General features: G+C 34.5%; 1 protein-coding gene across 2 annotated transcripts in view; it reads right to left on the bottom strand.

Moving 5' to 3' along the window:
- LOC119638240 overlaps positions 1-15,964 on the bottom strand; it is a 30,047-nt gene that overhangs the window by 10,005 nt on the left and 4,078 nt on the right. For both annotated transcript variants that reach the window (XM_038034907.1, XM_038034908.1), the window contains exons 2-3: positions 13,147-14,162; positions 30-146 (exon numbers count right to left, since the gene is read on the bottom strand). In XM_038034907.1, the coding sequence (XP_037890835.1) occupies positions 30-146; positions 13,147-13,258 (229 nt within the window). In that variant the 5' untranslated portion in view covers positions 13,259-14,162. The remainder of the gene's footprint in view (positions 1-29; positions 147-13,146; positions 14,163-15,964) is intronic.

Here is a 15,964-nt window from a genome sequence, read left to right as displayed (position 1 = left end):
TCACATACCAATCATATCGAAGTACATACCTTGACAGCTATAACCGTTTTTATTGAGTTCATAACCTTCGATGCAATCGCACTCGTACATGCCATCATGAATCTCATAACACAGTTGTTCGCAGGGACTTGTGTGACCACAGTGTCCTAGAATCGGTACAGACACAATGCACGCTCATTATATGCAATACATTAAATCAGCTATAACTATTGTAAATGCACAAGTATGCACACACAACCAATACACATCCACTTCCATACACACATTCAAAAACCATTGCAAACTCTCCTTCTTATATTTTCAGACATCATCTTCCGTGCATAGAGCGAGCACACACGCAGTTAACTATATAATGCTTGTATAAATACACACCGATGTATTACATTATGCATGCAGGAATTTATATAAATGTATACATATGCATACATGTATATATATGTATATACATATGTACGTACATTTATATACACACACACAAACATATAGAACATGAATAATAACATGGCGTTGGTTTTGTAATATAAATTTTGATTTTACATTCGATTATATAATACGTGGAAAGTACTGCTCGCAAACTTATAGATTCTCATATGTATGTGTGTGTATATATATATCGGCATAAAAACGCGGATATATGTGATGTATAATGTAGACAACGAATGCATATTATAATATATAATATCTGAATTTCCTCTTCATAATGCATTCATTCGGTAGTAGTTTGCACAGAAGGCAGAAGTTGCGGTGGGCGCCTCATTCATTCACACACATGAACACAATCATTTACATATATAAATTCATATATCATTGAGGGTGTGTTGTAACTTTTTAATTTACTCTTGCATGAGAAGTCTTAAAAACAATAACAATAACACTTCTGTCTTGTGTTTATGGCGATTATTGACACATACACAAACAAATATACTCACGTGCAAACATATAAACAACAGACGCGCCTTGCTATTCAAATTGAATTGTCTGAAATTAGAACTTCATGCAAACATAATGGTGCAAACTTGCATGCAAACAAAAGCACAAATACATACGCGCACATACAAACATTCGCACATGAAAATAGAATATAAATGAATTATTATTATGTGAGGTGAGGGCTGGATGATGATACGATTTATATCGGATATGATATATATTTATAGATGTGCGTGTATGGGTGTGTGTGTGTGTGTGTGTGTGTGTGTGGGTGTGTCTGTGTGTGTGTTTTTTTTTAATTTGCATAAAAAATTATGCAAAACGTTTGCATTTAAAACAAGTACTGGTTTTTAATAACTTTTATATGCATTTTGTGAAAACTAAAAGGCAGTAAATAATTTTTATTTTCGAATGCATGCAAAATAGCTAAGGTCATGCCAAAGTTAAAACATAGCATGTTTATTATGATGCTTTTAGCAAATAACTGTATGTTAAGCTAGCTTTCGTGCACTACATTGATTGCTTTCCCGATGATTCCTTTCTCGCTGTTAATTTTTATATGCGTCAGGAAATGAAAACAATTTAGAGCAAGAATGCAAAAAAAAAAAAAAAAAACAGGAGAAAGGAAAACAGAAAAAAGCAATAACGATTATAACCATTAAGTTATAATGTTCTAAATTGATAAATAGCAACATTTATTGCATGCTTTCCCTCTTACGGCATACGATTATTTTCTCGGTTAGGTAAGCGTTTGCTGTCATCATTTTTCTATTAACAAATTATTTAACAACAGAACGTTTTTCTTTATTTTAGAAATTAAGAAAAATTTCAATTTATATATATACAATCCATTAAGAAAATATGAATTTTATTGTTACTCTATGGTTGGTCAAAAAAAATCATTCGGTATTTCTTTCTTTGCGTGTTTTTCAACCATTGCATTGGTGTTTCCGATACGCAGATGGTGGAGAGAGACAGAAAGAACGTTCGTTCATGTCAACTCGCTATATACAACACATATTATTCTCGAAAAACATTTTTAAAGTTTTTGAAAATTTAACTTTAAAGTAAATAGCGCACTATTTAGCTTGAGTATTGCCGGGTTGGCAAAGAAGCAATTTCACTTTTCTATCTATCTCTCTCTTTCTATTAAAAGCGAGGCAAAAAGAAAGTATATCGAAGTAATGCTTCCATGAGAATGGTCTTAACATTTCTTTTTTAAGTTCTTAAACTTCAAATAGCGGTAAAATAGTTTTTCCTCTCCCCTTTTTACACCCTACGCTACTTTCAGTACATGTTATGTTAGGTTGTGCTGGCGTATGTAACACGCGTAAGGATTTAAGATAGACCCTCCTATTCCGATTTTCTGAATCGATTTAAGCAGGTCTGTCACTCTGTCCGTCAGCCTGGTCACAATTTTTGATATATTTTGATGAACTTTGGTATAATGATCGGCCCACTTTCCATATAATGCCCTATTTCGAAATGCCGTTAGATGAAGAAAATTGCAATTTTCGAAATTTCTCGACAAAACTCGCTTTGTAATAGTATTTGGACACTCTAAATTATTTTAAAAAAATTTGTTTGAGGTGGGCAATTATTTTGAATCCACTCTCATATAACCCGCCAAAATAGCCGCGCAATTAAGAACCGCGACTACCAAGTGGCTCAACTCTCAAGTGCGGCAGAGTTTTCTTCTTTCTCAGTCGATAAAGGCATGGATAGCACTTATCGATGACGCACACACACAACGCTGCGTTCGGCATCTGTATTTTTCTTTTTGTTTCCTCTCTACTCTCTAACATTTACAGTGTAACACGAATCGCAACCGTTCCCTGATTATATTTACGAAACTAAAAGGAAAGTACTGTTGACAATTCTCCTGACAACATCAAGGCATAATTTTATATATGTAGTTTCTAGGAGTGAACATTTGCATGTACTCCTGCGGTGAATGTAATAAATTGCGCTATAACTAACGAAACAGACGAAATAGTTTTAAACATTTCTACAAAAAAACAAAAAGAGAAAAGAAAATGAAAAATTCTGTCACTACTTCCTCAAAAGTCTGAAGTTTTCGCTGAAGTCTACAATTTTACTTGAAATAAACTTTAAAATATACTTAGAAATCGTGCAAAAAAAAAAAATTAATCTAAGTCAAACCACTTGTACGTTTATAATTACATGTACTTGCAAGGATGCCCTCGCTAAAGCAGTAGTGTAGTGAATTTGCACTACTGCTACGAGTACAAACACACGTCTCCCACTTGGTTATAATTATGGTAATTATTACTCTCTAGCTTTTAATTGATAAACAGGGAAAAGTTGTTATGTTATAAATTATTAATGCTTTCTCAATCTCCCGGTCTCGCAGTCTTCGCAGTAGTGTGCAACTGTTAAACCATGTGCGTGTTATTATTGTTATTTACGTGTTTATAGCCTTGACCTGTTGGACTATTAAAAATGAATAGTTAGCGATTGTGTTTTATTAATCGCATAACTCTCAAGTGTTAAATAATCAACAAATCACGGCGAACGAATAATAACTAAGAAAAAATGTCGACTTTATTATATGTGATGTGCAGACGTAACTCATACGCATTGATTAAATTAAAATATTGTGCAGATACATTTTTTTATTCCTCCGTTAAATCTGCTGACGTTTGTTTTTTAAATTCTCTTGAAATTTCAATAGTAATTCTTCATAAATGCGTCGCTCATTATCAAAATGGCATAACTCAATTTATTTTTGCATATTGAGATATATAATAATAAAGCAAGCTTCTGCGAAAAATTGCCTGCGTTTGTTATGCTAATTGATAATATAAAAAAAAGGTGAATTACGATATTTTCACCTACGTACGGGCATATGTTGAGAAGAATCATGTAAAAAATTTCACTAAATAATTAACATTTATACCTTACATCACTTGGGATGCAAGGGTACATCAAGGTTATGCGGATGTATATAACTCCCAGAATGACTTGAGATAAGAAAACCTTGGATTGTAAGGATATCTATATCAAATAGAGCCAGAATTACTTTCTAAGTTTCCGTCCGTCCATCAGTCCGCCTGTCGGTCTGTCTTGTTTTCTTGTGTTTAACCTACAGGTAGCAATTTTTGCGATATTTTGATAAAGTTTGGTGCACCGACACGTTTAGGTCCAAAGACGAACACCATTGGCTCAGATCGGGACTAATTTTCGACCACCGCATACAACGTCTGTAGCCCACATCCCATTGTAGTGTTTTCACTTGTTTTTAGTGAGTATAGGGACGAGATATTTATCTCAGGGAAAGTATACATTGCAGTAACTCTTTGAGGCATCACAACAGAAAAGGAGCCCGATGAGGGCAACAAGAGTAATCAGAAACTCCGTAAGGCATATATATATTTGGTCAACATAATTTCGCTAATGTCTGTCTGCCTGTTTTCCTTATGTACATCTGGGTAACTAAAATCCGCAAACATTCATTTAAACGGTTACCGATCCATTACGAGAACCCGTGCAATCAAACTTTCACCACATTGGGAAAAATTGGTTATTGCTTATGATATTACTGTAGACGCTACGAAGAGCATTTTAGTGAAAATTCGCCCCAAAAGATCGATTAACATAACCACATTTTAAAAAAATAATTTGTAATTATAATTTTGTGGACAGTGGACATTAAAGGGTACTGGAACTGTGTTATTTTGCCGGCAAGACAAGATTAAATTTCGTTAAATATTACCATAAGTGACTTATACCATTTTCATAATAAATGTACTCCGCACCAAAAACTATAATAACAAATAACACTAATTTCAACTGTCAACTGCAAGTACGAACATGCGTTCGAAATGAAATTGTTAAACACAAGAGATATATAAAATTCAAAAAAAAGTATAAAGAAATAAATGACAAAAATTATGGCAAGAAAAATTTTTCAAATATGCAGAGCAGTTGGAATATATATATATATATATATATATATGTGTGTGTACACATACATTCAGTTGTATTTTTTCTTTTAAAATTTCCATAACTTTTGGTAAAGAACAAGAAACCAAGAAACTCTGTTCACTGGAGCAAATATTAAAGGAAGTAAAACATCTTGGGCTCGATTTATTGATTGTTTTGTTGCATTCCAGAGTAGAAGGAGTATGTAAAAGTATTCTTGTGTTATCAGGTTGTTAAAATAGGTCGAAAATTTGCTTTTTTCTCATTCGTGATGGAAGTTTTAAAAAGAACCCTTCGATTTTATCAAAAACATAATTAAGGCTTAAAAAAAAAGGAGGTAACAGAAGATTTTCATTTGATACGTTTTGCGATATGATTTCATTAAAGAGAACAAGGGAATGGAAGAACTCAAGAATATTAATGGTGTATGTATGAACAAGCGAAGAGTAAGCGATGCAAGCACAGAAAGCAGCGAAACAGTCAACAAAACAAAATTTGCCGATAGTTTGTTATTTTGATGGACTGCGATGAAGACTTTGAAAATTACTTGTGATCCTTTAATTCAAACCAAGGGGCTAGATGTTAAATCGTTTGCTCAACTTAACTTTAGGATGGAGAAAAAGCAAGTCTTCCCTTCTTTCGTGTTATTTTATTAAACGATATTAATATGACGTATTAAAGAAGTGAGTAAACTTTCTGGAACATACATAAAAGAGATATCTAAAAGTTATCAACAGTTAAATCAGTTTGATATGTATTTGAATAACAGGAATGCCCTACATGCTGTCCAGTTTCGGTCGCCTACAGTCAAGACGTAGCAACTCGGAACTTTTTATTCGCGTGACGGAGTCCATTAGGGATAACATCAATGATGAGATCAGCTGTATTCTTGTCTCTCATTATTTGACGAACGCATAAAAAAGTGCATGAAAAGTTGAACCGTTGTCGAAATGCTTGTAAGCTAATGTGGTCGTATATTTCAAATCGAAACCAGTTTGTATCCGTGAACGACTCTAATTATTGACTCACCGAGACAATGTCTGACGTATTGCAAGCAATTTGTATTTGTTTAAACACAATATTAACGACTTTTGAGCAAACATTAACTCTTGGATGTTGGATAATATGCTTTGCAGTAACTCTAGTAAGACTAGAGTTAGCCTTACTTTTCAACTCTCCCCGAACCGACTCAATAACCCTAAATAATAAAACATCTGAGTATTCCATTGACCTTGTGGACTCAGTACAGTGTCTTGAGATAATTCTCTGGAAATTCAACTTTGGCTATAATTTAGATAGACTTCAACGTATTGTTAACGGTATTATACGCTTTCTTTATAAAATTATATTCGAAAACTGCATCTGCTCGCTCGTTCATATTTTTTTTTAAATTCTCCTTTCCCGGCTACCTAAAGTTAAGATTGCTTATCTACGTCGATCTCCATCTACTAGCCTCTTAGTAGTTGCTTCTAACTTTTTACGCAGTGAAGCATATTCTTTACTAACAATTTTTAACATTAAAGTCAAATGAAGGAGCAGGGGCTGTTGCAATGCCACCAGAACTAGACTTCCGAGATCCTACAAAATATTCGTATTCTTGATCAGCATCAAGTTGTGAATCGATCCGACTATGGAATCTCTGCAGCTAATGCAGCTACTGACTTCCAATTTGGCAGAAGTATTGGAAGTTCTTGCATTGAAAATGCACCATATTTGTCACAAAACACATCTGCAGTACCGCGTAAAGTGTAAACACCTCTCTTTTTTAAACGGAATATTCTATAGCAGATGCTGTAGCACCTGTACAAAAATCGAAAAAGTAGACTAGCCCTGCCCAATGTTATAGTGTATCAAAATTTAATTTTTTTTCACTTGAGAATGCCTCTAAGCATGTCCGTCTGTCCACCTGACCGTGTTTCCAACTATGTACCATCTGTGGTAAACATTCATTCGTTAGTGAAAACGAAGATGTCACCTATAAATTTGTGAAAGAATTTGGAACAGACCTAAAATTTTCAAAGAATCCACCTACAACAGCTACGCGACAAAAGCTTTTATTTTGAAAATGGAAAAAATTAATTGCGCGCATACAACATTACAGAACATGGAAATTTAGTTCTACTCCTTTTTCTTAGCCTTTTTATTTGCTCACACCGACCTCGTTCTATACCGATCGATTGAGAAAGTGATTCTGTTCGTCTGTCCATATGTCTTCCTGTCTGTCTGTACGTATTGTCATTTTATGCTCAACCTAAAGACGAATTCTCGTTAAAATTGCGTGCGCTTATTTCCCATATAACCCCTGATTTTGGAAAAGTCATTGTAGCAATAACTGTAGCGTGGTGTAGGGTGTTCAATGGTGGGCTGTCTGATAATATATAGTGTTTGTGCTTATTTACATGTGACCAATTATTCAGGGGATTTTGAAGGGAATTTGGAAATGGAATAAATAGTATGCTTACGTCCATCAACAATACAACGGGAAAAAGGACTCCGATTTTTTCTAAAATCTTGAAATCCATTTCGAACTTACTTAATTTTGTAATTAATTAATACTCAATTAATTTCCATCTCAATTTTTAATTAAAAATGTATTTCCTCATGTGTACTAAAAATGCCAAATCATTCTTATTCTTAAACTCTGGCAGAAATTTTGCTTTTAATTACGTAAATGGCTTGATTTTATCTCATCAATTTTACAGTTTTTTTTTTAATGTTAACTCAACTTAATTATCTTACTACTCCAAAGTAAAAGTGATGTCTCTAAGCAGAGCATTTATATGTTTAAAAAAATTCTTTCACTTTTATCGGTAGTTCAATCCTTTAGACCTTATGACTTTGACAGCTTTGATGGAAATTGCATACGCTATTTATTTTTAGCGATTTCGTGCATTTTTTTCGTTTTTATTTTTTTTTTTATTCTTTTATAAGCAATGATCATGATGGTGTAACATCGTACAACAATTTTTAAAGAAAATTGCGTTATTATTCTTACATTTCATAGAGAACTATCATTAGCCAATACCAATAATGTTTGCAGAAGGCAAAGACAACCATTTTGTCATATTCTTCATTGCTTTATGCAAACCTCTCCACTCGGTTGTGTGCCTTAGCAAACACGAAAAAAGTCATTTCTTCTGCAATATTGGTTGGACATCGTATTCGTTATTGTCACTCCTTCTTATTGTATGTCCAACGAACAAGTAACTAAGTTACTAAGCCAAACGCTTTTAACCAGTTTTCGTTATGCATTTCGTTACAAGGTTAAATCATATTTATTGTTTTATGTATGCAGTGTAAAATTGATTTTTTTCATTAATTTTAATACACTTGCTTAAGCACCAAAATGCTACTAATAATGATAACCTGTTTTGAAATATTTGGTTTCATATTTCTCTCCAAGTTCACACATAATTTGCAAGTTTTTGCATGGGCCACATGAGATACTTTGAGCAGATGCGGTCTACGCTAACATAACCTCTAGTGAGAACATTTATCTTGCATTATGTGTTCGCCATCTAACTATCATAATATTCGTATTTGAATAAATCTTTTAAATCAAAGCAATCCTCAAGGAATCTTCTGGAGAAATACATTTTGTTAGGGATAAATAACTTTCGAGAAGACTGAATCTTCCCAGAAAAACATTAACTCGTGCATTTTCTTTTTGTTTTTCTAATATGACTCAGGCCATATCCTCTATCCGCCACGCTGACGATCAGAATAAATTGCGGGAACAAAAAGAGGTAAGGAAGTGGTGGCCGCAGACTAGTTCGTTCGTCGGTACCCATTTGGTAAGTGTTACGCCTTAATCGACTAAGACCTCACTATAGCTATGGTCAAAATAAGCTTTACCACAAGTGAGATTTGAACCCGTAAACTCTGAATTGATAGTCAGGCTATTCTTGTCTGATCGACCACTCAGATGGAAAACCTGCCATTTAAATATTTGCCAGAATTATCTGAAGGATTGATTCGAAAATTGCTCCCGAAAATTGGTCACGATTAGCCATAAAATTATAACTCCAGTTTACTTCTAACGTATTTATAACTGGGTGAAGTGCATACTAACGTGCGTTAGAATAACTAGGAGATTAAAACTCCTAATCGATCACGAAATGCTTGCACGAGACTTTATCAACCCATCTTAATTTTCGATTTCGCAACGATTTCTGGGCAAATAAATCCATTTCGGTAGAAGTAAGTTTAGACAAAACGCCCAAACGTAGTTCTACTATTGGATGATAAGATAGATAGGATCACGATAAGAATCACAACTACCAAGTCGGTCTTCATGGATTCAAATCTCAGTGCCGTGGAATTTGCTTTAGTTATAGCTGCAGTGACAGTTCAGTCGATAAAGGCATACCGATTGGCCACAAACATCCTAGCCTGCAGCCATCACCTCTCTATTACTTTCTCTTCCTACTTCTTTCCTATCGCCCTGTTATACGAACAGGGGACATCCCTTGACTGATTGGTCATAAAACAAAAAAAAAAATAAAAATAAAAATCCAACTAACTTTACATAATATAATAAGATATTATTAATTGAAATTAAGAAAAAGATGAACTTGACGTCAATCGTAGAAATTAAATGTTAAGAAACTGTTTTGAAATACCATCGAAAGAGAGAAAACCGAATGCGAGCACGATTAACAGTCTAGACAGCGACAATGAAGTGTTTTTCTCGTTTTATTGCGAATTAATTTAATACCAGCAAGAACACGCTGCGTTTAATTATAGCAATATATGAAAACTTCTTTAATTATGAAAATCCTCAAGCATTATTGAAATTCAGCCTTCATATATTAAAATATATTCATGTCAAAGGGCACACGCAGTTACGAACTTGAATGCAAGCGTTGACAAGCATAATAAATTGCATTAACGTTTTATCCAATTTAAAAAAATAATTTATCCATTGTAAGAGGAGTAAATTGCTCAATACGCCAGGCATCCTATAAATTTCACGACAATTTACGTTTGCAGACAACGTTTAAAGGGATCCACGCTTCCACTTTAGCGAATCCGGACATCTTAGAGAGGCCGATCTATGAATCTTTGCATAGTTACATAGCCAAGTTCTGGCAGTGCCTTATCTACTTGCTTTTCAGCATATATTGTTCCGTAATTGCAAGTCCTCTTCATGCATTCTTTAGCAGAAGGGGCGAAAAAGCGTCGAGAGTTCGCGGGTGTCTTAGTAGGTAAAAGTGATAAATAAATTAAAAAATAACTATACGTTAAGAATAAAAAACCCTAAATGTAAGCTGAAATTTATGACTAGTCCCTGATGTATGTTTAACTTTATTATTTTGTGAAAGACTGCTTTCCGAAGTTTAGAAATTAGAGATTTCAGTCATTCGTAACCATACAATTATCCTAAGACATTTTATATTTGAATAAATATGATTTTTAAGGCAATATCTTATATGCGCTATGCGTAGATGTGGATTTCTCGTCTATATTGAGAGAGCGGGATAACAGGCATTCTTTTCTGCGTGATTAGCGATATATGCATCCTCCTTTTCTAACAGAGTATGCATCTCGTGTCGAAAACCGTCAACAAAAAGATTCAATTTCGTTATGAGAAAAGAAAACCATACTCCATCAGTTAATATTTGCGCCGCCAATCGTCAGGAGCAATATCTAGTTAGTAGGGAAAGGATGGCAGCACGGCCCAGCTTAGTGCTACTAACATTTCGTAGGCAAGCTTCGCATTTAAAGCCGAGCATCATCCTAAAGAACAATTATTTTTTAATATCTATTCGCTTATTACGGTCATTTTTCTTTAATGATGAAAGCAATCGCAGCAGCTGTTATTGGTATCTCTCTCTCTCTCTCTCTCTCTAATGGGGGCTTGGATAAAGCTACTCATTATACGCTACATCCAATTGATATTCTTAAATCTTGGCGTTATGGATATTCGGCTTAGCCGTCGAGTTTCACATCTGAGGCCGAGCATCGTACTGCTTAACAAGCAATTTATAATATCTGTTCCTATACTCTGGCCGTTTTCTTTTAATGATGACCAAAATTTCCACAGCTTTGATTTTGATAGCGTTCCCTAGTGAAGGTTTAATTTGTGTGAAGCGCCTCATTATACGCGACACAACTTATATTGCTCGATCTTAGCCCAGGGATCTTCGGCTTTTCCATCGATTTTAATGATTCCTCTAACGTGAACCTTTGGAATGCTGTACCGTCTCCATTTCTTATCGACTGTCACGCTTCGCCATCAGAAAACGAAACTCATGACACGTTTTCGTGCTTTTTTTTGGGACAGAACTCGATTTAATTAAAGCTTCTAAAGGTTATCTAGTGTACACTTCTATGGGGTAATATCTAGCGTTGCGGGTGTAGTTTAAAGACTACACTTTCGCTTGGAGAAATTTCATTTTACTCGCAAACGAACATGAAACAAAGAAGGCAGATTCAGCGAGGGCCGTATCTCGCATACCCGCCACAATGTTTTTCGCATTCTACTCTCCAAGTTCTTTTATTTGGGACCCATCTCGCTGGTGTTATTAAGAATAACGAAATCCACAAGTTCGCGGTGTTTATAATATTCATTATAGAATCAACCCATTTTTAAGCATATAATATATCGCCAACTGAGGAATCTATAAAGTAGCCTTGTTTGATTTATGATAGATAAGCCTAAAACCTCAAAAAAAGTGGCGAAGTACAATTAATCACTTGTAACTTCATGTGGACATGGCCGATGTTTTGCATTTTTGTATGTAAAGAGTAGAGTGTTTCGTAAAGTAAATGAGGAGCATTTCATCTTTCTAACTTTTATAATTTCTGAGCAACGAACAAAAACCCACAAACTTTTGTTAAGAAAAATGGAGTTGCGTTCAGTTTATGCTGCACCGTGGGCTTCTGCTCTGACCAAGTTGGCCCATTTTCGATACCGACCCGCACGAAGCCGATATCGTCATTTTTGTGACTAGGAGAATGCCAACGACAAATACCACACAGACACACAGCTATGCGTTAATCAACTCAGAATTTCACGCCAATCAAGGATATTTAAAGCTTCGTTTTAGGCGTTACATATTTTACCAAAAAAAAAAAAAAAAAAAAAAAAAGGGTGTACACCTATTCTTCAATGGTATTTATAAAAAGCGGAAAAATCGAAGACGACAACTTGTGTACATGGATACTGCCAATGAGTGGACTCAGTGTACTTCGCATAAGGCTCGTTAGAAATCCTGGAAAGTATTTCTAGATTATTCAAGCAAAATTCCAACACTCAAGGATGGTAGTAGCGTAGCTTGTCGACTATTTTTATATTTTTATAAATGAAGGTTTCTCGAGCGGAATCTATTAAAACAGTCCAAGTTGCAAAGTGAATATCAACTGAGCATAAAAAAGTGTTAATCTCCGAATGTAGTCGTCGAAGTTCTTTTTCTTTCAACTGATACAAAAAGCAACTAAACTAAATCCGCCCCGCTCCCGCCCTCTGCGGACGTATATGTAAGCGTATATGTACATAAGCATATTTTCTAACGAATAGAAAATCAATTATCACAGGCACACATCCCCACCGTTCGCATCCTTGCATGCGTAGATATAAAAACACATTCACACACTCGCACACACCCACACACACGCACACACATGTGTATATATATATATATATATATATATATATATGCGCATTAACACATAGAAACGAATTTTAATTGCATTTATTTAACATCAAGTGCTCTTTATCAACGCACAAAAGTATTGACATTGACAGAAAGCAAAAAAAAAAAACAAAAAAAAAAAAAAAAGCAAGATAGAAAAAGCAAAAGTAAATTATAATAATATCCTAATTGATTATTGACACATCATTAAACCCTAGCTAACAGTGTGTGCAAGCATGTGGTTGTGCATATAGAATGAAAAGAATGAAAAGAGAAATAAATCTATGTCAATACCAATGCACACACAACGCATCATAAACAAAAAAAACAAAAAAAAAAGAAGAAAAATAGAAAACAAAACACCCACATAATCATTTACACACACGCATACGTACACGCACACCCACATCCCAATTGATATACTACTCGTTCATTTTCTCTTTGGTAATTAAAAGGAAATCACAATTATGGAATTTAAAAATGTAGTGCGATAGAGAGAGTGAGCGAAAGAGAGAAAGACGGAGTAGAAAGCTTTTGATTGAGCAGAAGTGTGAGGTAAACTGTTCATTTGGGGGAAACGTGTATGTGATGCGTGTAGGTAACAGAAAATTCAAATTAAAATTCAATTATGTACCTTGAAAGGCTGCCTCCATAGTAATTTCCGCTTCGGCACTTTTTGCTGTTGCCAAAATAGTTACTAATATGAAACCGTGCATCAGCATCATATTATCCTTTGCTTTCCTCATATTGCAGCTGTTGTTTTGCTTTTATTATTGTTGTTGCTGTTGTTATTGTTATTTTGCCGTTAATGCTGTTGTCGCTGCTGCTGGCTGCCACTGCTGTTGTGGTATCGGAGTGGGCGAGCTGTTGTTGCTTGTTGGCTGTTGATAGCCGGATGTTTTGCAAATAATCGTTTGACTCTAACTGAAATTGACCTCCGAATTTGTATGTTTTAGTTTAGTAGTTGTTTCAGGTTACAAAAAGGTATACCGATAATGGTGTTGACGTTGATTTTGATACGATGACGATGACGGCGAAGATAATAATACTGGCACGATGATTGAGTGCAATTAAGTCTGTTAAAGTCGTGAGAGTAACGTTGCTTGTGTTATGTTTCTGTTTCTGTCTTATTCCTTCTTATTTTTTTTTTTTTTTATTTTTTTTTGTACTGTAACTGACAACGTTTTAGGTTATTTGCTGTTTATTTTGATAAAATTTTTATTGTTCTTGTTGTTGCTATTAGTGTAGTAGTAGTTTTACTTGGTTATGACTGCAACGACATAACCTGCTATTGATGTAATGTCAATGCTGCTGGTAATAATTTCGGAATGTTAATGTGTGAGTGTATGTGTGTATCTGTGTGTATGCGAGCGAGTGTTTTTTTTTTGTGTATGTTTGTATGAGTGTTTGTATGTGTGTAACGTTTGATCTAAAGTCAAGCTGTCTGCGGCGTCGCCGTTCTCGTCGCTGTCGCAGTCGATAACTTTTTGAGTCGATGTTATTGTTTTTGTTCTTCTGCTCTTCTTTTCTAACCACAGTTTTGTGTGTTGAAGATGTTATAATGATATTTTTTAAAATTCAATTGCAAAACTTTATTAATCCAGAAAGACATGCCTGAAGGCCAGACATACAGTTGCTAATGGAGAGAATCTATTATAAAAAAGACAAAATAAATTTTTCTTTAATCGGTATATAAATGGAATTAAAAGATTATTATCATATATCTAAAGCGTTGTCTTTCATCCGACAAGCTTTTAAGTTTACTTGATGGTTCCATAAGGAGGTAAATATGCAGTTATTCCCCCTTTTTTTCCTATAACTAAGTTAGTGAGTAAAATAATAATAATTCTCAGTTCGCTCAACTTGTTTCGTACTAAAGAAAGACATATAAGGAACTTAACTACTGAAAATCCTATTTGATTGAAAGGGTAGACATAACAGTTAAAACAAGCAAGCTGCACTAATTGAGAAAGACGACTCTCGCAAAGGAGTAGCCATGACTAATACGAAGATAAGAGCAGCGCGTATCGAAATAAAAGTGACAATTGTTCGCCAGCTGGCGGAAAGAAAATTTTCATAAAAATAAAACCAAAAATGATTTTAAAATATTCGAAAGCGAAAAAACGTACCTCTACACTTCCCTATAGTAGTTCATATAACGATTTCCCAAAATAATGATTTGAATAAGAAGGGTTCCAAAATATGATTCTATGCAAACCATTCTCAATAGCTTTCATTTTTGGGGCAAAGGACATCAGTACGTAAAAGATTTAGTAAATGATTCTAAATCGATCGGTATAAAACAAGGCGGACGATCTTTTAGGTCACTGCATTATTTACGCCTCTTGCACTCTATTAAGTAATTTAGTCATAAAGCACTTATACAATGCTATGAAGTTAAATCAACAAAACCGTTAAAGAAAGATGTGATGGTCAAGTCGAAGTCCGGTCGTTATGACCGAATTTTGCTATTAGTTCATTGATTTATTGAACATAGCAAAACACATACACATACATACTATACAAAAACTTCTTCAATTTATCACTTTTACACGTTTGGCGGCTTAACAATATGCGATGGCATATCTCTATATTACACACTGCATGGGTAGGCCAAGTGTTCTGCAAAGGACTAATTCACATTTGTTTATTTGTTTTGCTTCTTATTTCCTCTTTGTTAAATGATGTTATTGACTTTGGTCGACATCAGTTTTATAAAATGGTAATAAGGTAATCGGACTTTCAAGGAACTTTCCTTGCATAAAACTTAGTCAAGGTGAACGCAATTATAAAAATGTGGATAATGCTGACAACGTAAACTCTATAAGAAATTCCTTATGGATTAATTAAATTTATTTTTTTTACTTTTAATTTAAAGTAAAATTTTTAATTATGAACATCGCGTTACGTTCCTCTCAGTTTGATGTGTATCGCCCGAACACTTATGATCGATCGTCTTTTCTTTTTTCTGTCCCTTCTTTCCCTTCTGATTTTTATATCCAACACCACTTACAGGATACAGTGTGCGGGCATATGTAGCACACAGAAGGGTTTAGGATAGGCCCACCTTTTATTATCCCGTTCCATTCAAAATTATTGTCTCAATTAGTTTGAGACAGTCTATCCACCTAAATCTGTGGTTAAGCTATAGGTCATTTTTGAAATATTTTGATATAAATTTAGTAAATGCACGGAAACCGTTTGGGTCGGTCAATTTTTTCTACTCCTTATTTAAAAAAGTCGTTATATATAAGAGTGGTAATACTTCGGCATTCTAAATTGGTGTGGAAGCTTTGGATTGGCTGGGGCAAATTATAAACCCCCTCTAATATGACGAAAACTAAAGTTCATATAACAAAGAGATCTAATTTTCAATGCTTCAAAATCAGATCATAATAATAATATGATACAAAAATTAACTGAGCTGAATTTTGAACCATCGGGCGCAGTCA

This window comes from Glossina fuscipes, unplaced genomic scaffold, assembly GCF_014805625.2.
Source record: "Glossina fuscipes isolate IAEA_lab_2018 unplaced genomic scaffold, Yale_Gfus_2 86, whole genome shotgun sequence".
Classification (NCBI taxonomy): Eukaryota; Metazoa; Arthropoda; class Insecta; order Diptera; family Glossinidae; genus Glossina; species Glossina fuscipes.
The sequence above is the reverse complement of the archived record's forward strand: the minus strand, read 5'-3'. Positions and strand labels throughout refer to the sequence as shown.